The sequence below is a fragment of the Etheostoma cragini genome, chromosome 15 (genome assembly GCF_013103735.1).
Source record: "Etheostoma cragini isolate CJK2018 chromosome 15, CSU_Ecrag_1.0, whole genome shotgun sequence".
NCBI lineage: Eukaryota > Metazoa > Chordata > Actinopteri > Perciformes > Percidae > Etheostoma > Etheostoma cragini.
The window spans coordinates 9,613,724-9,634,610 of NC_048421.1; the positions used below are offsets into that span (position 1 = coordinate 9,613,724).

At 38.6% G+C, this 20,887-nt stretch overlaps 4 protein-coding genes across 4 annotated transcripts in view; 2 read left to right on the top strand and 2 right to left on the bottom strand.

The window, feature by feature from the left end:
- Window positions 1-1,136, bottom strand: part of LOC117958093 — a 3,937-nt gene extending 2,801 nt beyond the window's left edge. Inside the window, exon 1 of the mRNA XM_034894351.1 lies at window positions 907-1,136. The gene's annotated coding sequence lies outside the window, so the exon portion shown is untranslated. The remainder of the gene's footprint in view (window positions 1-906) is intronic.
- On the top strand, window positions 1,072-3,830 carry LOC117958100 (RNA-binding protein with serine-rich domain 1-like). The gene is made up of 7 exons (XM_034894361.1): window positions 1,072-1,157; window positions 2,089-2,235; window positions 2,338-2,523; window positions 2,645-2,750; window positions 3,078-3,231; window positions 3,327-3,468; window positions 3,601-3,830. Coding segments are annotated over exons 1-7 (843 nt in total). The 5' UTR covers window positions 1,072-1,155; the 3' UTR covers window positions 3,707-3,830.
- A 1,492-nt stretch (window positions 3,831-5,322) lies between these two features.
- LOC117958098 (arf-GAP with dual PH domain-containing protein 1-like) lies at window positions 5,323-18,316 on the top strand. The gene is made up of 11 exons (XM_034894359.1): window positions 5,323-5,751; window positions 8,581-8,711; window positions 9,597-9,688; window positions 10,846-10,928; window positions 14,523-14,635; window positions 14,810-14,956; window positions 16,029-16,112; window positions 16,222-16,284; window positions 16,470-16,541; window positions 16,734-16,962; window positions 17,049-18,316. The coding sequence occupies exons 1-11, from the start codon at window positions 5,661-5,663 to the stop codon at window positions 17,075-17,077; spliced, it is 1,134 nt and encodes a 377-aa protein (XP_034750250.1). The 5' UTR covers window positions 5,323-5,660; the 3' UTR covers window positions 17,078-18,316.
- Window positions 18,317-19,198: 882 nt separating this feature from the next.
- Window positions 19,199-20,887, bottom strand: part of LOC117958103 (ras-related protein Rab-26-like) — a 44,582-nt gene continuing 42,893 nt past the window's right edge. Inside the window, exons 7-9 of the mRNA XM_034894363.1 lie at window positions 20,712-20,768; window positions 19,754-19,830; window positions 19,199-19,400 (exon numbers count right to left, since the gene is read on the bottom strand). Coding sequence (XP_034750254.1) covers window positions 19,301-19,400; window positions 19,754-19,830; window positions 20,712-20,768 — 234 coding nt within the window. The 3' untranslated portion in view covers window positions 19,199-19,300. The remainder of the gene's footprint in view (window positions 19,401-19,753; window positions 19,831-20,711; window positions 20,769-20,887) is intronic.

Here is a 20,887-nt window from a genome sequence, read left to right on the forward strand (position 1 = left end):
AATATGTTAGCTTTTCACACTCTGCCATACACAATGAAATGGGAACATGCTTTGGACCATAACCATCTCTTTATTTTTAAAAAAAAAATTAAAAAATAGTTTAAATTTTTTAAACTAAAAAAAGAAGAAGAATGTAACAAACTATTGGTATATGGTTAATAACTTTACTTCAGTCTACCTTCTGCACATTGTCTATTGTTTGCTTGTTTTCCTTGTGTGTTTACTTGTTTGTTTTGCTTTCATTGTAGAAAATGCTGCTGTAACAATGGAATTACCCTGCTGTGGGATGAATAAAGTATCATCTAATCTAATCTAATCTAATCTAATCTAATCTAATACTAAGAAAAAAAAAGAGTGGGGGACAATAGGGGACGTCTTCTAGTATATGAAAATATCAGTAATGCAGCAGTAAAACATTACACAAAAAGTGCTCAGTTTCTCACGAGATCCTTATTAGGTTATAGCAATATTTTTTCTCATGTTTCCTGTTCATCTTTAAATGCAATTGTCCCGTTGTAACAATACACGTTCTTTCGTTATATTCATATAACGTAAATATTTTGTATGAAGAAGTATTCTTTTTATTAAACAAAACCAACGTAACGTTTCTCAGTAAAGTCAGGACTATATAACATGTATAGCTACGTACGTGATCTGATCAACACATGAAAAAAATAGCTAGATCTCGAGAACTGCTTAATTTTTCTGTTGTCGCATATATCCACTTGATAAATCAGTGTCACTATGGCTACTGCTTATCATATTATGTTATACAGGATCAACGTCACTGAAACATAGTTTTTCGCGAACATTAGTAACAGCTAGTTACAAATGTTAGCTAAGCTAATGTCAGCTAACGACAACTGCTAACGTTAGCACAGTGCGATTATAACGTGAAGCACTCACCTTGTCGACAAGAGGGAATCAATTGGTGTTTAAATAATTCCACGTATCATATTGAAATAGCTATGATGTAGTCATACACATGTCGATCAAATCACATTCCAATCGACAGCTAACTACCTATATACATAAATAAACAAATGAGTTGTAAGTGTCGCTCTGGCGGCACGTAACTTCCGCTCCTTCGTCATCACCGAGTGACGTTTTCTCAGGCCGCAAGTGGTTGAAGCGAAATCACCTCGTTTGAAAAATATGTAAGTTTAGCCTGTTGTTTGATTGGAATCAAACTCGTTGAAACTCCAGTACATATTATATTATACATGGAACATTGTGTAACGTTGTTTTAACCGTTTGTGCACTTGCAGCAGTCCCCGTGGCTATGACGTTATCCTCCTTGTTTTGAGGAGTCAGTTGAATGAAAATCAATGGCGGCGGAATTCTGTTCGAGAGTATTTGTTAGCAGTACATTTTACTAACGTTAGTCTGAGATGTACTAGTGATAATAGTATTCATATTAGATTACACACGCACTCCAAATACAAAAACATTAAACACGCCGACATTTAAAAAAGGAAACACGTTAATCACGTTAAATCTATTACGTTGATTCTTGCAATACATGTTACGGTCAGTGATAAACGTTACACTCAGCGAGAAGTTCAGCTAGCTAGCTAGCTAGCTAACGTTACACACGCATTACACTGTTTTTGTTGTTGTTGTTGTTGGTCTCTCAACGTTAACTACTCATTTTTTGGTTTTAAAATCTTTTTATTTTATATAGTTTGTGTCGTCCCGATTTAGGGGTTGAAGAAACGGTTCTTGTTTTTGACTATTTAGTGGACAGAAAAGGTTTTACTGACATTTCTTGTTAGCTAAGCGAGCTAGCTATCTTAACTATCGTTAGTCATTTATCAGCCACAAATCGACTTTATTTTTGGTTCCAGTTTCTCATATTTTTACAGATTGTGTCATAATAATTTTAATAGTTGGGTTTTGGACCGTTGGTCAGATAAAAAAAATACCAATATGAAGACATCATTATGGGCTCTGGGGGGATGTGACATGCCATCTTTACTACTTTGCTTGCTAAAAATGTATAGTATAAATAATTGTTAGTTGCAGCCCACACCATTCACAATGTAGCTAGCTGATCTCAAAGTAACAGCAACTTGCCTTTGAATTTAGGGCACCGTCACCCACAAAGCGGAAGGAGGAGGAAAAAACTAAAGACAGAGGCAAAGAAAAGACTACCACAAAGGAAGGAGACAAGGAGAGAGGGAGGGAGAAAGCAAGGAAACGTCGCAGTGCCTCCACTGGCAGCAGCAGCAGCAGGTTTGTTTCCTAAGTTGCCTCTTTACACGATTGTCAAGTCAAGTTATAAATATGTATATTTTCATACCTAACCGAATTTTTCTTTGTTTTGATCACGACCACGTCTAGATCTAGCTCTTCTTCAAGCAGCAGCTCTGGTTCCAGCTCAGGTTCCTCAAGTGGATCCAGCTCATCTGGCTCCAGCCGCTCTGGTTCTTCAAGCTCTCGTTCGTCCTCCTCTTCCAGCTCCTCAGGCTCCCCTAGCCCCAGCCGTAGACGCCATGACAACCGCCGCCGCTCCCGCTCAGCGTAAGTAACTTAATCTCATGCAGCTATAATACAATATTCATACACTGCAATCTCTTGTATTTTCACTTGTTTGAATTATGATTAAATGTATCAGATGTTTTGTTTTTTTGTGATTTTGCAGGTCCAAAACACAAAAGAGGGGAGATGACAAGGAGCGAAGGAAAAGAAGTCCGAGCCCCAAACCAACTAAAGTTCACTTAGGGCGGCTGACTAGGAATGTTACCAAGGTCAGCTGAGAAATTGTTCCGCTTTTTATAGCAGAATAAATGATTATGGTTTAATGTGATTTGAGATTATGGCACTACCTCAGAAATGTCATGTTAGGTAGATCAGAAACAACATGGTCATAATCTACGGGAAGAAAATAGAATTGTAGAAAAGTAAATCTTTATTCTAATTATGTTTGTTGTCCGTTAAACAGGATTGTTGCCAGGAGTCTATTTTATGCATTATGAATTCAGAATAATCCGTCAACAATAATAACATTCCTCTACAAGTAATCAAAGTTCACATGGTTCTGACAAGCATACTGTATGTCTTTGTTTTGTGCACAGGACCACATCCAGGAGATCTTTTCCACATATGGAAAAATCAAAATGGTCGAAATGCCAATGGACAGGGTCCACCCACACCTTTCCAGGGGCTATGCTTATGTGGAGTTTGAGACTCCTGAGGAGGCCCAGAAGGCCCTCAAACACATGGATGGAGGTAGGTCAGCGTATTTCCTTCAGTGCCTCTGACTCACAAGATTAGTCTAGGCATTCGTGTGGAATAACTTTCTGTGATGACTTTGTTATTGATAGGTCAGATTGATGGACAAGAAATCGCAGCATCTGCCGTGCTGACTCAACGAATCCGCCCTCCACCTCGTAGACCTTCTCCCCCTCGCAGAATGCCCCCACCACCACCTATGTGGCGTCGCAGTCCACCACGCATGAGGAGAAGGTACATTGAAGGATCTTCAATCAGTAACTATGTCCATCTACATTTGATTTTCACACTATAATGGTAACATATATTAATGGACGTTCCTCCTACCTTTCCATTACAAGTTTTTTCTTTTTGTTTTCCTTGCAGGTCCCGCTCCCCGAGGAGGCGGTCCCCAGTACGCCGCCGCTCTCGCTCGAGATCTCCTGGTCGCAGGCGTCACCGCTCTCGTTCCAGCTCTAACTCCTCCAGATAGACAAGTATTCTGCCTCCTAATACCAAGTGATCTTTTAGATTCTCTAACACCAGACCAGCTGGTGTTCCTGCTTTTCCAGACCTCATTGACTCATCAGAAATAAAATAATCTGCATTGTAGCCAATACAAATGTCTGTCTGCCTGCATGAAGAAAGGGGAAATGTTTTTTTGTGCAAATGTGAGTTTTTTTTCATATTTTGTGTTGGGTTGATCCTGAAAAACTGTTTCAGTCATTGTTTCAAGCTGAGTTTGGGCTCCAGTGAGATCGATAAATGTTTCTTTCAAAGTGCGATTTCTTTTTACCGTGTACTGAATTTTTAGATCTTTTTTGAAAATAAAAATGCTGAAACATGTACTGTATGAGTTCAGTGTACATCCATGTCAAGATTCTGAAGGCTTTTGCTGTTGGGCTTCTTGGCTCAGTGCCTGCCAGTGTGCTTAACGTACATTTACTTTTCTTTTGAAGAACAAGTTAATGTTTAATGTGTCTGACATATACTTTCACATGAATATGAACAAAACAATACACAGCCATGTGCTCACCGTTCAGCAACACTGCAATCAAAATTTGCTCATAAGATTGCTTTTGTGTGCTCTTACAAAAAGTTTCCTGTTTCTTAGCCTCATTTACTGGCTAAGGAAATGACACCTGAGGGCATGATTTACATTTCTTTTTCTAAAAGCATTAATTTCTTTAGTAAACTTTGTGCTTATTAACAGGTGGTACTAAGGGAACAGCACACAAGACAGGACCCCTAAATGTTCCCCTAATCCATTTTAGAAGGGGAGGTAGAAAGCTACTGTAGACACATGTAGGCTCAGCTGGTGTGTATAATAACAGGAACACGCATGTAGATACATGTAGATGTGTTTTGTTTAAACTGATCACTTCTTACACTGGTTGTGTACAGACAGCAGTGTCTTGTACCTATTATGTCCAGTCTGAGCTCAGTGTCACAGCCAGTTTTGTAATGTTATGTAAAGGAGATTTCCATTCTATGCATACCCATTTTACACATAAGTGGTTTTAATGGTGATTTTTGGCTTGTAAGACTACTAAAAAGGACTGCGGGCTTGGTCTCTTTTGAGTTTTGTTGCATTTACTATTTTAATTGGCGCATGGCGTCAGATGACCATACCTAAATCCCAACATAGTTCCACCCTCCTTCAACCTGAGCTAAATTCTAACCAACCACGAGTGAAAACACCTGTGTGTGAAATTTTTTATAGATACAATTTTAGTGTTTAAGATAAAACTGAAAGCGATTTATATATTCACTGCAATTATCTACCTGGCACCAGACCATTAGACATAAAAAAAAAATAATCTGAGTTTGGTCTGTGACAAATCATGGCCTTTAGATTCAAGCCTTCAGTATTTCTGAAAGTCCTCTAGCATATGCATTAAATAGACCTATAGTTTGCTGTAAAGGGATATGCTTCTGTTTTATGTATCTTCTATGAAATTAAAATTTAGAGTAACAGTTTGCCCCACTAAATTCATATTCACCTAATGCTTCTGTTCAGGTCGTTGAAGTATTTGCGTTAAAGAAGAAAAAAACTCGAGATCAAATAAAAGACTGAACATTTCCACGCACTGAGTTGTTGAAGAAGGAGCTCCTGGGAAATGCCATCGCTGGGAGTATTGCGAGCGCGCCTCATACCCTCACAACGACCGCTGGAGGTCTCACTCCAGAGAGAGACAAAACACTTTACACGCATTTACTGTTGCATCTGTATGGGTTTACAACATCTGATCTGCAGTAGACTGACTGCTCCACCATTCAGCCAGCCTCCGCTAAGAAAATGACAGCGTTCTCCGGAGTTGTTCAGGCGCGTTAACTTTGAACAAATTCAGCGAGGCACGTCCCGGCGGAAATCTTACTTTCGATGTATGAGAGTTTGAGGTTTTCAGCCACTGAGAAGGCAGCATCTGGGCTGAATCATTTGTATTATGGCTTCGGATCAAGAAAGCAACAGGCAGCGTTTGAAACAGCTTCTGGGGAAACCTGGGAATGGAAACTGTGCCGACTGCGGGGCTGCAAGTAAGCTGGAGGGGAGTCTCTGACAGTTAGACCATTTAGTGACCTTAATTCAATCTGTTTGGATACAAATGTTATGACTATCCTACATTCTTTGTTATTCCAGTGTGATTCTACAAGCTACAAATAATTGCATTTAGGATACCACACAGCTGTCTCCAGTTCATTCTCGCGAGGTCGTTTAGTTTCTCTTCTCAGTCACGGTCTTGTGGTCTTGGCATGGTTAGGAAATAACAGTTAACACAAACCGTTGTAAAGTTGGTTTTATATTGGACTTTGGATGTTCGAGACTTCAGAAAAATCTATTATGCAGCTTGTCCTTTTGACCAATCCATGTCAAATCACTTTGTTGAACTCAGCTAATTCTCTTACGCATTACACAAAGCTCATTTTCCCAAAAACTCCATTCTATGATTTTATAAGTATTTTCTATGTAAAATAAATGCTATAAATCAATTATGCAGCTTGACCTTTTAACCTATTCATTTCAAAACACTTTTGTCGAACTCAGTTAACTGTCTTACACACAGAGCCCCCGAGGTGACATGGAGGGAAATAATTATAAAATACTTATAGGATGGGTTTTTTGAAAAAATAAGCTTTGTGCAATGTGTAACAGAGTTGTGTGGTGTCTTTTTTCAGATGTGTTTGTGTTGGTTGAGGTGCAAAATGTGTTCATCCGGTGGTTTATTTCCTTTTGCATGTGCACACCTAGTTGGTTGAAATTATCAAATGTGCAGTTTAGTGCAAGCATGTTTAAATAAGGCTAATCTAAATAGCCCAAGAGAAAGTCAGAAATATCTAGTTTGTTAAATGTATTATTCCTCACTTGGTGTTGTTCCTGGTTCAAAAAATGTAAGCTGTGCTATTTAAGATGTGGAAATCTTGAAGCTCACCTGTCCATTCATTCAGGAGGATGCTCATATTTAGGGCTGCAGTTGAATTCTTTTTATTTTTCTATAATTAGGAAGATTCATTTTCTGATTAATTTATAAAGAAATGTAGGGAAACTGCAAAAAAACTAATAAAAGAAAATACACACTCAAACTTCATTAGTTGTTTTGTTCAAATAAAACGTATTCAAAGACATTAGTTTACACAGTAAATGATGACAACGAAAAGCAGCAAATTCTTTGGGAAGCTGCAACCAGGTCATGTTTGGCAATTCTTTTACATATTATATCACATTTTACATAAAATGGATTAAAACAAAACTTTCATTATTATTAATTATCGAAATAGTTGCTGAATATTTCTCTCTCTCTCTCAATCCACTAAATAAGCGCTGCTTCATGCATTGCTACATTGTGGACCCTTAAATTTCTCTTCCACTTCAAATGTGTTTTTATCCTCTATTGTCTGTTTGACTTTGTGTGGATCCGCTTGTCTTAGAGAGTGGCTTCTCTGTTAGACTACAACAGGCCCATAAAATGCAGAGAAGATGAGTGTGACTCGCTACACATCAACCTCTTGTCTCTTGTTCACAGATGCACAGACTTACATGTGTGCAGCTTTATGATTATGCACAAGGAAGTAATATTTTTTTTAGTTCTCATGGTATTTTTGCAGTGTGTGTGCACATGTCTTCATAAGCATTGGTTGAAGGGCTACAGCACGCTGATACAAACTACCTGACACTTCTTTCAACTTGGCTTTAAAAAACAAACATGCTATGGCTTTATAGTGAAATTGATCATTACCACTGTGCACACTCTTTCCATTCTTGTCTTCCTTTAAAGAAATGTTAGAACTGTGCAAAGTTCTGACCTTTCAGTTAACTTCTTGAGAACATGGCAAAATGTCACAAGCGCTTAAACATAAGTGGGGTGACATATTATAAAAATCTTTAATTTTTTTCAATTTATGTTTGCATAAGGTCAGGTCTTTGCTTTGGATATTTTTCAGGAGCGGGGGGCAGAGGTGTTTGAGGTAGAAGTGACTCATGTTGCAAGGTGTGAATGTATGTAATGTGTGAACGTGGTGTGAAATACATGTTGCACACACTGGTATGCCTGTGAATTTCCAATACTCATAAAAAAATTAGTTCATGTTAAAATCCAATTTTTCTTTCTCAACAGCAACAAAATAGTATAACAAGGAAAATAGCCACACATAGATGTGATATAAGTATTCATAGTATAGGTTTCAATGTGCCTGTAAGAAACACTTACAGTAATCTGCCTACACACAAACCTAAATTACAGTCTCGACTGACATTATTTACACCCAAATATTGATCATCTGTGAAACTGGGGGAGGTTTTATGATCACTCTGAGGATGTTGACTGAGTTGGTAAATATAGATCATGGAGACAAGTTCTCAGATCTCTTTAAATGACCTGCTTGTATGGGCTGAAGTGAGCACACTTGGAAAATGTATTCTTTTTGATGCAAAGACAATGACTTGGTGTTGAGGGATTCACATGTTTTAAAGACAGAGAAATGAAGACAAAAAAAAGCTTGTTCTGTTGGTCATCTTCAGGATCTAAAGGACAGACAACCCCATTGTTTCTCTATGTCCCATCTCTCTGTCATTACCCTAACCCCTTGTGTCAGATTTTTATCCATACCTGTTTCTACGTTACGTGTGATTTTTAGGACTCTTAATCCACTACAGAAATCATATCTCAAAATTCTTTCTGCTTGTAATGCATCAACAACTTTTTTGGTTGTCTGCTGTTCAGTATGGTCAACCTGCTTCAAATCTAGTTGAGCCATCAGTGTCGGTTGGAAGGAAGTTCAGAAAAGTTATTAATTTTTGGATGCATGCACATGTGTCTTTATGCAACCCAGTCACCTACTGAAAATGGGTTGCTTTATGCCACATTACAGATCCAGAGTGGGCATCCTATACCCTGGGAGTGTTTGTGTGTCTCAGCTGCTCCGGCCTTCATAGAAACATTGCTCAGATAAGCAAAGTAAAATCTGTCCTGCTGGATCCCTGGAGCTCCACTGAGTTGGAGGTAAGAACTTGTGTCTGTTGTGTATGTGAGGTGATTTTATTTGCACAAATCCTAAATAAAATGTTTTTTAAGAGAAGACCAGCCATCAATTACATGTATAGTCTGAAACTTGGCTTGAGGTAATGTCTGCAGCCTCTGGCATCACCCAGCCTTGGCTTGCCTGCTCCAACGTAAGCATCAGTCTCGTCCACTGCATCCCTGCTTGGATAAATAAGTCAAGTCTTGAAGGCCTGAAAGGCATCAGCTCTGAGTGTGTGTTTGTGTGTGTGTGTGTCACTCATTCAAAAACAGGTTGACTCCATGTATAGTGCATGTATAGGTCCTGAGCATGTGTGTGTATTTCAGGCCTGTGTGTGAGTACTAACAAAAAAAAAAAAAAAAAAAAAAAAAAAGTGTGTACACAGAGTGTAGTGCAGTAATTTCCCCATTGGGGACTAATAAATAAATTATCTTATCTTATTATCTTATTAATGAAGAGGGAGGTTATTAAGAAGGATGTGTTTTCATGCATCTAGTACAGTCAGATTAATTGTATCATGCCACTTTCCTACCGGTGTGCTTGTGTTATCTGTAGTTTCCTAGCAGTGTGCAAATGCATCCTGAGCAGTGTCCTCTGTGTTTAAAAAAAATAAAGAGACAAAAAAGAAGAAGCAGCCATGGCAGCTGCAGTGTTTCACTCTGGGCAAGGAGTCAGCCATACAAATGCTGAGCTAAAAAACCTCATAGTGTATGAGCGTGTGTGCGATCTGCCCTCAGCAGCCACATACAGATATTGTACATGCACTCATGGCCATTAAGCCACACACACACACACACACACACACACACACACACACACAGCTATCACTTATGAACATCAGAGGTTTCTCTTCCTTCCCTCTGCAGTTTATGGACTCTGTGGGCAACAATGCTGCCAAGGCCAAATATGAACAGATAGTTCCTGCATTTTACTACCGACCTACAAACAAAGACTGCACGTAAGTAATGTGTCTTCCTTTGCCCTACTTAAAGACCGATTCAGGTTACATCTGTACCTGTGGTCACCTCAAAATTTATGAGTTGAAGTACATATCTGCAGCACAGATGGATACTGTAAACACTTTTCTTTTCCCTCATCTGGATTTTGTACAGATTTGTGAACATCCATGTGTTATCAAACAGATCCATTTGTAAGTAAAAAAAGTAGTCTTAAAGGTAGTTTAAGATGGAATGACGTAAAATACAGGTTTGTTCAAATGTTAAAGATGTTGTCACTAAAACATGACACTCATTCTGCCACTCAGTGGATTTCTGAATGGGTCGTCATCAGTTGACAACATTACAAACCATTGCATATATATTGTGGGTATTTTGGGCAACAAAACAGTAAAATATTATTAATGTCATCTTTAAGACTGCAGTTATTGTTCCACAGTGAAGGAAATTAGTCTTCTGGTAGCTGTGCCAAGGGAAATCTCAATCATTCCCAATCTTGCAGAGACAGAGTGTGTGCTGTAGCTAAACTAGCTGTTAGCTAAACTAGCTGTAAGCTAACTATCCGCCAGCTGACGGCTTGATTCAGTCTAAAATATCGTTACTCTAACTAAACACTTATTTAGCTGTTAGCTACTGTGGAACAGACTTTTCTTTAACTGTCTATGGGAACAGATCGTGCAGTGTAGTAAATGATTATCATCTACGCATGTGTGAACATGTACCGTTGTGTACCGACACATGTCAGCCGGAGACTGAAGGCAGAGGACATTCAGAAACCTCTATCTCACTAAAAAGGGAATGGGTGTTTTTTTTTTTTCAAGTTTGTATGTGTATGGAAGCACCAGAGACACAAAACAACACCCCAAATCCCAGCAATAGTTACATTTTCATAATATTGAATAAATTTAATAAAAACGTATATGTGAGATAAAAATAAGCGCATGAGGCGTGTAATCAATATTATGATAGATGGAGGACAAGGTTGATACTGATAATTACACAAATAGGAAATATTTGGCTGCTTTTGTTCAGAGTTTGCATGGATCTTGACTTAGAGCTTGGACATCCATGTAAGAGAGGTTTCTAACAAATTAGCTTAAGCATAAAGTAAACATCAAACCTCAGGAAGAGTTGAGTATCTAAACCAACTGTCTTGCAGACTCCTGCGGGAACAATGGATCCGAGCCAAGTACGAGAGGAAGGAGTTCTTGTGTGTAGAGAGGCAGGAGCCCTACTCGGCAGGTAAGACTGAAATGTGTCTCTATACAGTTATGTTCACAAACACATTATACTTCTTGCTTACTCAAGAAAACAAGTTATGTCTGTGTGTCTCACACAGGGAAATGGCATAATTCATTTATCATCACCAACATTCTTGAGTAATGATGAAATCCTAGTGAAAGAGGAAGGAAAAAGAGGCCTTCCCTTCCCAGGTTTTACATTTCTGTTTATGTATGTTTCAATAATGAGATACATCAGGGTAATAAATAAGCTTGAAACTTATTGGTTGACATTTTTCACATTGAACAAAGCCATGCTAGCTGTTCCCCTTAGAGCTACCTGTTTCGCCCCATCTCCAACGCCGTACTTGCTGTGTGATATTTCCGTAACACACAGACAATCTTCTCATCTAAGCCAATAAGTGTATTTACAGTAGGGTTCAAAATTTTGAGCACCCTGGGTAAATATTTTTATTAATGTGCTTAAAGAAGTCAAGAAAAGATAGGAAAATCTCCAAAAGGCATCAAATGTCACAATAAGTTAGATTTTATTTCCATCATTTACACTTTCAAAATAACAGAAAACAGAAAAATGGCACTTTATACTAAAGTGTTATTGTAGCACTGAAGGAAATGAAAACTGAACTGACACATGCAGAGGTCTTTCTTGACTGGATTATAAACATTTCTCACAGCAAACAATTCGACTTGTCAAACACAGGTTTGACATTTATCCCATTCAGGTGTTTCAGTGCCATGGGTCTATTATAGGATAGATCCATTTTTTTTCCCGCCTGTGCCTTGTTTAAATGACATTTTCCATTGTTTATAATAATACGAAATACATCTTCAGATATCTAGTTTTGAGAAACTCGCAGTTCTGTTTCAGCCTCTCCCTGGGCTTTAGCATAGTCTAAGAGGAAAACCGGATGTTGTCAGTAATGTCGGACATGTCTATGTTCCATAGTTCTCCTGATAAAGATGGTCACCAACTACGCTTTCTATCAGGCTTCATCAACTGTTTCCCTTTGTGACTTCTCTGCTGGAAACAGGAAGTTGTGTAACATAAAGTCAGTTAACCTGATAGGGGACATGGTTTGTGGACAATTTTTGATTTAACATTTTAAAGATATATTACTGTCAGTACACACCCTTGCTGTAAAAGTTGGGTGGGACTTTCTCTTCAAATCTGTAGTAGCGTGATGTCATTTTTAGAGCCACAGGGTCAAGTTCACAACAGAACACAGTTCCCCTCTTAACTTAGCAACCTCTGGCATTTGCAGTTAAAACATAATTTTAAGAAATGTCTTTGCGTTCAACTGAAAAGCTAAAACACAAAGCTTACATTTTTAGAAAAGGAAAAACTCACTCACTCACTAAGGTAGGCAAGATAAAGCACTATTGTCAGTGAAACTCTGGGTCTCGCTCTCTGTGTCAATGGTCTCTTGTGTTGTGCTGTGAAGAGGTTTAGGAGCATGTGGCTGTGAGTCTCCGCCCTGGAGGAAGAATAACCTCTTTTGTGTACAAGTATTCTAAGTAACATTGCTCCTAGATTTTAGGTTGGGAGAAACTAGCATCTATAGAGCACCTGAAGAAAGACAAATGCTGTAGACCAGCACTTTCTTTTCTCTCCCAAGTGTTTGCAAATTTTGTACACCTTGGCTCTGTTATGTTTTATGACCCTACTCTTGTCAGCGGTGGAACAAAAGGTTCTTACTTAGGGACAAGGGGGGGGGGGGGGTTGGGGGGCATAAGTGCCATTACACTGTCTGCCACTTGTTGACTGTAGCTGGTTGTGCTTTGCATATGTGTTGTTTGTTTATTCAAAGTCAAAGACAATCCAAAGTAGTGATGCTTTGCACATTTTTCTGTATCTGAGGTAGATTTCACATTTTAGCTGCCAAAGTTCCGCTGCTTTCTTCAACCCTCTGTGTCTGGTCCTGCGCTGTGATCACTCAGTGTGCAGTGTGAGAAGGGGACTGGCCAGGGAGCAGCTAGAGCGGCAAAAGCCATTGTGTGCTTCTTTCACCAATATAAATTTAACAATATCTTTTGCATTTCTTATCCAAGCAACATCAAACTTGGCACTGCACTTACTTGTGCCTGTAGCAAGACATCAGTCAAGTGTAAAATCGGTTGGACTAACGGTTCAAGAGATATGCGCGTAAGACAGACAGACAGACAGACATACCTGCAATTTAGATACCACACCAACATTTAAGTGAGGCACTCTATTTTCAATGGAAATGTTTTTCTTGTTCAGCCGCTGCAGGGGAAATGGTTTACCAACTGTTTCTAATGTAGTCTGCTATCTGGAGAAGTCCATGTATCACAAGAAAACCGTTCAGTGCTATTTATGTAAGGCTGTGAGTTTGCATCACAGGGGATTGTTATATTTCTCATACTTCCTCTTTTGTTTTTATAAATACCACCCCCATTAGAATCGGAACTCAGACTATAGTACAGTGAACAATTAAATAGCCTAAAGGCCCTAAAAACTAAACTAAAACAACTTCAAAAAGGAAAAGCTAACAGTTTTCAGTTATTTGGTTATTCCAGTGTCACAGTGCTGCCAGATACTCACCTAATGACAATGTCTTCAAGTAGGTTCTCTGGCTGTGCAAACAAGTATTGCTACTTGTATCTGACATAAATATCTAGTTTATTATAGTGTAAAAAAATCCAGTTCTCAGATATTTGGAAAAAAAGGAATGAAAAAATGACTATTGCTTTATTGCTAATAAGTACAAGTAAGTTGTGTGTCTGTGTATTGGTCGGGTGTCCATAGGGCAATGGCATTTTTTCCTGCAGTGCTGTTTCTGTTGACTCACGCTGCATATAGACAGAGATCCCAGTGTCAGGAACAGGCAGGAAAAGAGCTAAGTTTGTGTGTGTGTGTGTGTTTGTGTGTGTGTGTGTGTGTGTGTTTGGAGCCATCGGTTAAAGCTTAATTAGTTATGTGTTGTAAAAGCAGAGGTGCTTACTCCCACCACGGCTGAGCTGCTTAGAACGGTGACCATATAACATAAACTGTCCACACATTTACACGCACACAATATTACAGTGCTTTCCGTGGTCTCCACCAGCATTGTTTCTGGACCAATGTCCTGTGTTATATTACATGCTTGACCCTTTCAAACTCTTGAACATCGTAAAAATTTATGAAAAACTGCTGTTTTAGGGCACTCACAATGTACTGGATGAATGGGTACAAGGGGTTTTATAATGACCAATATGTAGAAAACGTATAGCTTCAGTAGTTATAGCTGAGTTATTTTACCAAGAAAATGCTGTGGGGTTCAATCCGGGAATGATAATATTTTATGGCTATACTATTATGCACTCAATAGTTTTTCATAAAAATGAATCTGAAGGCTTTTTGTAATGTGCAGTTCCCTACAGCTCCCCAGAGTTTGTTTTCTGACCAACAAACTTGCAGATGTTTATAATAGCTTGATGTTCCCAATAGAAACCATTTGTGAATTTTTCTTCTGTGTAAACGGTTCTCTTTTATTTTGGGGTATTGTGTGATGTACTTTGTTAAAAGTTTGTGTCTTTCCTCTATTTTATCTCTCTGTATTTCTGCTCTGTGTCAATGCAATGGGATCCATGGCAGGCTACAGAGAGGGGTTTCTATGGAAACGAGGCAGAGACAAAGGACAGTACCTCAGCCGGAAATTTATTCTGTCTGAACGGGAAGGTGTTTTGAAGTACTTCATCAAGCACGATGTGAGTGTTTTTCTTGATCTGTATTCAATCTGCAGATCTAAGTATCAACATTTTATTAAAAACAGCTCTGTAGAAGTGTCCTGATTTCTATCTGGTGAAATCTGGAGATCCCATTCAACTTAATCATTTCATCATCAATCATTTCTCTTCTAAAAATGTCTAACCTCTCTGCAGGCCAGAGAGCCTAAAACAATAATGAAGATCAACACTTTGAATGCCACTTTCCAACCAACAAAAATCGGTACTGCCAATGGCCTGCAGATTACCTATTTGAAGGACAACAGCACTAGGAATATCTTTGTTTACCAGGAGGATGGAAAGGTGAGGTGCATTGGGGGAAAGAAAACACATCTACGAAAAGTCACAACTGGGTGACTATTTATATATATATATTGTCATTAGAATATGTTACTACTCCCCTTTGGTCCCTTTGGCACTTTTTTAAAATGCCATTTAATAAAGGCATACAGTGGGGCTCGAATGTTTGGGCACCCTAGGTAAAGATTTGTAGTAATGGGCATAAAGAAGCTAAGAAAAGATGGAAAAATCTCCAAAAGGCATCAAATGACAGATTAGACAGACAATTTCATCATTTACGCTTCCAAAATAACAGAAAACAAAAAAAGGGCGTCTCCAAAAGTTTGGGTACCCTTCAGTACATAATACCGTGTAGTGCCCCCTTTGGAAAGTATCTCAGCTTGGAAACGCTTCTTGTAGCCAGCCAAGAGTCTTTCAATTCTTGTTTGAGGTTTCTTCGTCCATTCTTACTTACAAAAGTCTTCCAGTTCTTTGAGATTTCCGGGCTGTCTGTCACACACTTTGCAGGGTGCCCAAACTTTTGCAGACATCATTTTTTTTGTTTTCTGTTATTTTAAAAGTGTAAATGATGGAAATTAAATCTAACTTTTTGTGTCATATTATACAACCGCCTACCAAGAGCCTGGGTCTGTCCGAGGTTTCTTCCCATAGGGAAGTTTTTCCTTTCCACTGTTGCACTGTTGCTTGCTCTGAATGAAACTACTAGAACTGTTGGGTCCTTGTAAATTCCGGAGTGTGGTCTAGACCTGCTCTATCTGTAAAGTGTCTTGGGATAACTCTTGTTATGAATTGACACTATATATAAAATTGAAGGGAAATGTCTAATCTCTCATTTGATGCCTGTTGGAAAATGTTCCATCTTTTCTTGGCTTCTTTATGCACATTAATACAAATATTTACCTGGGGTGCCCAAACATTCGAGCCCCACTGTATTAATGGTTGCTGTGTATCCTGGAGTTAATTATGTGGAGGTAATAATGGACCATAGGGGTTACAATGATGATGATTGTGTGTGTGTGGAGAACATCTTTCAGTGAGACTCCATCACTGAACTTCCTAATGTCCTGTCTTGAAGGAAATGGTGGACTGGTTTAACGCCATCAGAGCAGCCAGGTTTCACTACATGCAGGTGGCTTTTCCTGGAGCTTCCACCTCTGAAGTGAGCGCACGCACACACACACACACACACACACACACACACACACACACACACACACACACACACACACACACACAAACAATGAGATATTTGCTCTTTGTTTGTCTAGTTGTTGCCAAAGCTAACCAGGAACTTCATAAAGGAGGGATACATGGAGAAGACTGGTCCAAAGGTAAGGCATTTCTCTGGAACATTTTTGTTGATACAATGCTTATTCACAACATGAATTTTAAGCAAATAAAATGGAAAAGGAAATGTGCAAAACCTACAAGGGTGTCTTGCAGAGCATGAAAGCCAAGGTATTTATTTGGCATTTGAAGCTCTATGAAATGTTTCTCTCCTGTGTCTGTCCCATAGCACACAGAGGGTTTCAAGAAGAGATGGTTCACGTTGGATGACAGGAGGCTCATGTACTTCAAAGATCCACTGGTATTAGAGCTGCATGTCAAGAGCAAACTCCTGCGGATGCACACTGTGACCAGGAGATGTTGCTATGCCCTTCTTTCTACTGCCTTAGCTGTCCATCTAGATTTGAGCTTTGGCTCCTTTTCAAAATAAAACTATAAATAAGTAATTTTGTTTTTATTGAACAATGATTAAACTTTTTCCTTCTGCTTCCAGGATGCCTATGCACGAGGCGAGGTGTTCATTGGTAGCAGTGAAAACAGCTATACAACGTTGCCCGGCCTCCCCCCAAACATTCAGGGCTTCCATTGGCAGTTTGGAATTACCATAGTTACCCCTGACAGGAAGTTTCTACTTGTGTGCGAGACTGAAGAAGATCAGAAAGATTGGATTGCTGCATTACAGACTGTTATCAAAAGACCAATGCTGCCCCAGGAGTATGCAGGTACATAGAACACCCAACTAAGTGAAGGTATCAACTCTTTTCTTCTCAATTTCTGAGTCTGATATTTGTTTCAATTCTCTCTGCAGTGGAGGCCTATTTTAAGCACAAACCGTGACTTAGTGTTTGAAGACCTGTTGGTGCATGGAGTGGAGCTGGAGGAGCTAAATAACCTCAGATATGTACTTGATAATAAAAACTTAAAATGGTTAGTCTTTATAAAGACTTAAAGGTGACAGAGAAAAAGACCTAAAGGTAACCTGCCATCCTGCTCAATGTCATGTGCCAGACCCATTTCTTACGGAGTCCCAATCACTCCTAAGCTCATGAATGTTAGCCTAACTCACTCATCTGTTACGAGATATGACTTACACAATTAAGAGGTCGGTCATCCTGACCTGAAGGTACATGTTATGTTAGTAGGAATCAAATATTAAAAGGTGTTTTCTCCATTTTCATTGAAATAGCAGTATCTAATTTGCAGTTATATTGCCAAGCACTGCAGGTATAATTATTTTTTAACAATTGTTATTTTTGCTTTGTTTGTACAGATCAAGCAGCTGATGTAAATTACTGTGTGCACTGTTTATCACATTTAAGAATTTGCTTGCGTTACTTTGTTTCTCCTTTTTGTAAAACTTTATAAAAATAGTGGTGCACATTAGCATTTACTTTCCTTATTAATGCAGAAGAGGGAGACAGAGGAAAGGTGTTAAACTTACTATAACTAATGCACTGAACTCACTGGGGAGATGTATAGGAAAATCTGTGTAAGTGAAACTGAAATGTCATCTATTAAAAGGGTAAAAGCCACATTACCTTCTGTTTTTATTGTAATATATTTTCAATTACAAGAAAGAAGTTGCACATTAAAAAGTAGTAAAGCCAAAAATCCACACATTACTCTGAACATCAAGATTGGAAAATGTACAGTACTGTTTCTATGACTAATATGTAATCTATTGAAATCTAAGCAACAGTCATATAAAAAGAGACCTATGCTTCTCTTACGAAGGTGAGGTTTGAGAAGAAATGGCACTATATACCCCATTTATATATTTGTGAATGGAAAATAAAAGCAGGAAATATAGTAGCTTACTAAGGTTTGCACATCTGACTACAAAAAAAAATTCAAAATCTAAAGAAATATACATACAATATATGGTATCTGCATGTTATATACAGTACAATACTTTAGGCAACATTGTCAACATACTATGGGTATGTATTCCCCGAACATCCCCCGAAAACCCCACCCATACTCTTATGTATCATCTAAAGTGCTATTCTCAATTTCTCCTTACATGCAGAAAAAAGTTATTAACATTATGTTTGTCAAATCAGGTTTTGAATAATTCCCAAACTAAATTATATATATTCAATAAGAGAGGTTGAATTAGAGCTCTCAAAGACTCAACATTGATCCTTGTAATATGTTTCTGAAGGCTTGTTTAAACTACTGTATACTTAATTTTGCCTCTAGCGTGATGTCAAATCTTGTAAATGTATTGTGGCTATTGGTGCTAGTCTGTACTTCATAAGCTTGTATATAAAATAGCAACATCAATTGATAGTTAAACACATTCCCAAATATCCACAGCTGAATAATGGAAATGCTTGGATTGAGTTTATGCTGGTGAGCTAAACTGGCTCTGAAAAAACATTTAGAGCCGGTTGAATTACTGACACGAACACTGAACCATGAACATAAGACACTACTTTACATCTAATGATATCAACATTCATCCACATGCTGACCAACAAGAGAACATTCAACCAACCTGACATTTTAAATGGAGAAATGAATAGCTTTACATGTCTCTTGCAAAAATACCTACAGTACATAATAAATAAGTCTGATTGTGATTAAATCCCTTTAACAATAAAATACCCAAACCACGTAGTGCAAAGGTAGGTATCTGATTTATTGCTGGGGTTAAAATATCATGCAAATTAAGTTATGGAAGAAAATGTCCATTAATAGATTTAAAACTGAGGTGGGCAGCTTCTAACTTTGTCTTTTGAAAACTACAACCTGCAGCTACATTCACACCTGCAGCAGGAGGCGGATGAGGAAAAGTTTGGCAAACAAAATAGACTAGGACAGTGAGATGGGTGCAGGACAACAGACTACTACCTCACTGACTCATCTGTGAACGGGCCCGATATGAACCCCTACAGTTTGAAATGAACTTGACACACACACACACACACACACACACACACACACACACACACACACACACACACACACACACACACACACACACACACACACACACACACACACACACACACACACACACACACACACACACACACACACACACACGGGCAGGCTTTAAGTTCTGCAGCAGCCTGTGCTTTTTATCTCCTTGTTTACATACTCCTGGAGCATAAACTTCTCACTGGGATCCTTCATAGACCGGTGCTTCAGTTCCCTGACACAAAAGGAGAGGAAAATGTAAGGTTAAAAAAAAATGGATCCCCCCTAAACACTACAAATGATCAGTATATGCCTTAAGTTGGTCCATACTTGTAATTTAGCAACCTCTATTTTAGGTATTTGCATATTCATAGATTCTAGATTTTTAAATGAGGGACAAAACCTAGATGTGATAAAACAGACAAATTATTCTTCTTAGCTGAGTTTTTTTTGTTAAACTATCCCCAAGGTAAAAAAAATAAACTTTAACATCTAAAACATTTCTTAATTTTTTAATGTATGTTCATGGTTAAGTATTTAATAGATTAGAATAAAACAACTCCACAACACTTGCAGAGAGATACTTACTTCGCCACTGCGTTGAAAGCCAGCTCTACATTGAGACCTGACCTTGCGCTGGTCTCCATGAAGGGAACACCAAACTCCTGCAGAGTCAAAGCAATGACACTTATTGCAGATCTTCACTATTTTACGCTCAGAAGACACAAACATACTGTATGTATGATCATTTGACAAACTGCTGCCTCTTTCATATGCTAATATTGTTTTAAATGAAGGGCTGTTAGGTTAAGATGATACACACGTTTTCAGCAGAACTTCACAGTGCAATAGTGAACTAGTTTACTTTGGATAAATCCAGCAAAGTTGTGATTTATTTGTCTCCCAGCTTTTCCTCTGCAGAGGAATTTTTCTGAGCCTATAGTGATGATAACTGATGAGTTTTTTCCCTCCCAGACTGAGCCTTGAGTTACTTAGTGGCACTTTACTGCTCCCACTTCTAGGCTGAATTGCTTGGCTAGCTGCTATCAGTTTTCTTTGCTAAGGTGTGAAGCAACAGTTGGGGAGATTAATAAAAGGAAACATTTTCTTCTGGTTTCAGTGCTTTGCGGTTGTATTTGTAGCCAGCAGGACTATGAAACAGAATATGAATGACTGTTCTGCACGTTGTCATTCAACTTTTACAGAAGACAACACAGAAGGCAGGAATCATTATAATACATATTCCTTATTAAATGATAATTATCTATAGGAGGGCAACACCTCTGAGGTGTCTGGCCTTTCTCAGTCTTATCAATCTTTTTGGTTTGCAAGTGGTACATTTTCCTTACAAAACAGAAAGAAATCTCTAGAAGGTGTCATAGAGATCTGCCATAGAAATTCAATCAGCAACACAAATATCTTTATTACACAAAAGGATAAATAAGTGTGATTTTGTTAGAATTAAAGCATGTCTTAAAACCCTTTTGGTCATGTAGGGCGTGGCTTCTCAGCTGTTGCATCCGGATAGTAAATCGTAAATAATTACTTTTGCAAGCCTCTCGCCATCTTCTCTCTTCACCACCCTCTCATGAGTGGCATCAGCCTGGTGAGACAAAAAAAACAAACAAGGTCACACACGCCATCACCGTGCAACAGCATCAGTGCTAATAAAACCACAACATCCACCCACTCACTGTTTAGATCTGCTTGCTATTTGTCCAC

Excerpts from the sequence above, each read along its gene's own strand:
- LOC117958098 (XM_034894359.1), top strand. The coding sequence starts at position 5,661 with ATGGCTTCGGATCAAGAAAGCAACAGGCAGCGTTTGAAACAGCTTCTG. Across the intron at positions 16,113-16,221 it reads CTGGAGCTTCCACCTCTGAA|TTGTTGCCAAAGCTAACCAG; the intron begins GTGAGCGCACGC and ends TTGTTTGTCTAG. Across the intron at positions 16,542-16,733 it reads TGTACTTCAAAGATCCACTG|GATGCCTATGCACGAGGCGA; the intron begins GTATTAGAGCTG and ends TTCTGCTTCCAG.
- LOC117958100 (XM_034894361.1), top strand. Across the intron at positions 2,236-2,337 it reads ACTGGCAGCAGCAGCAGCAG|GTCTAGATCTAGCTCTTCTT; the intron begins GTTTGTTTCCTA and ends GATCACGACCAC. Across the intron at positions 3,469-3,600 it reads CCACCACGCATGAGGAGAAG|GTCCCGCTCCCCGAGGAGGC; the intron begins GTACATTGAAGG and ends TTTTCCTTGCAG.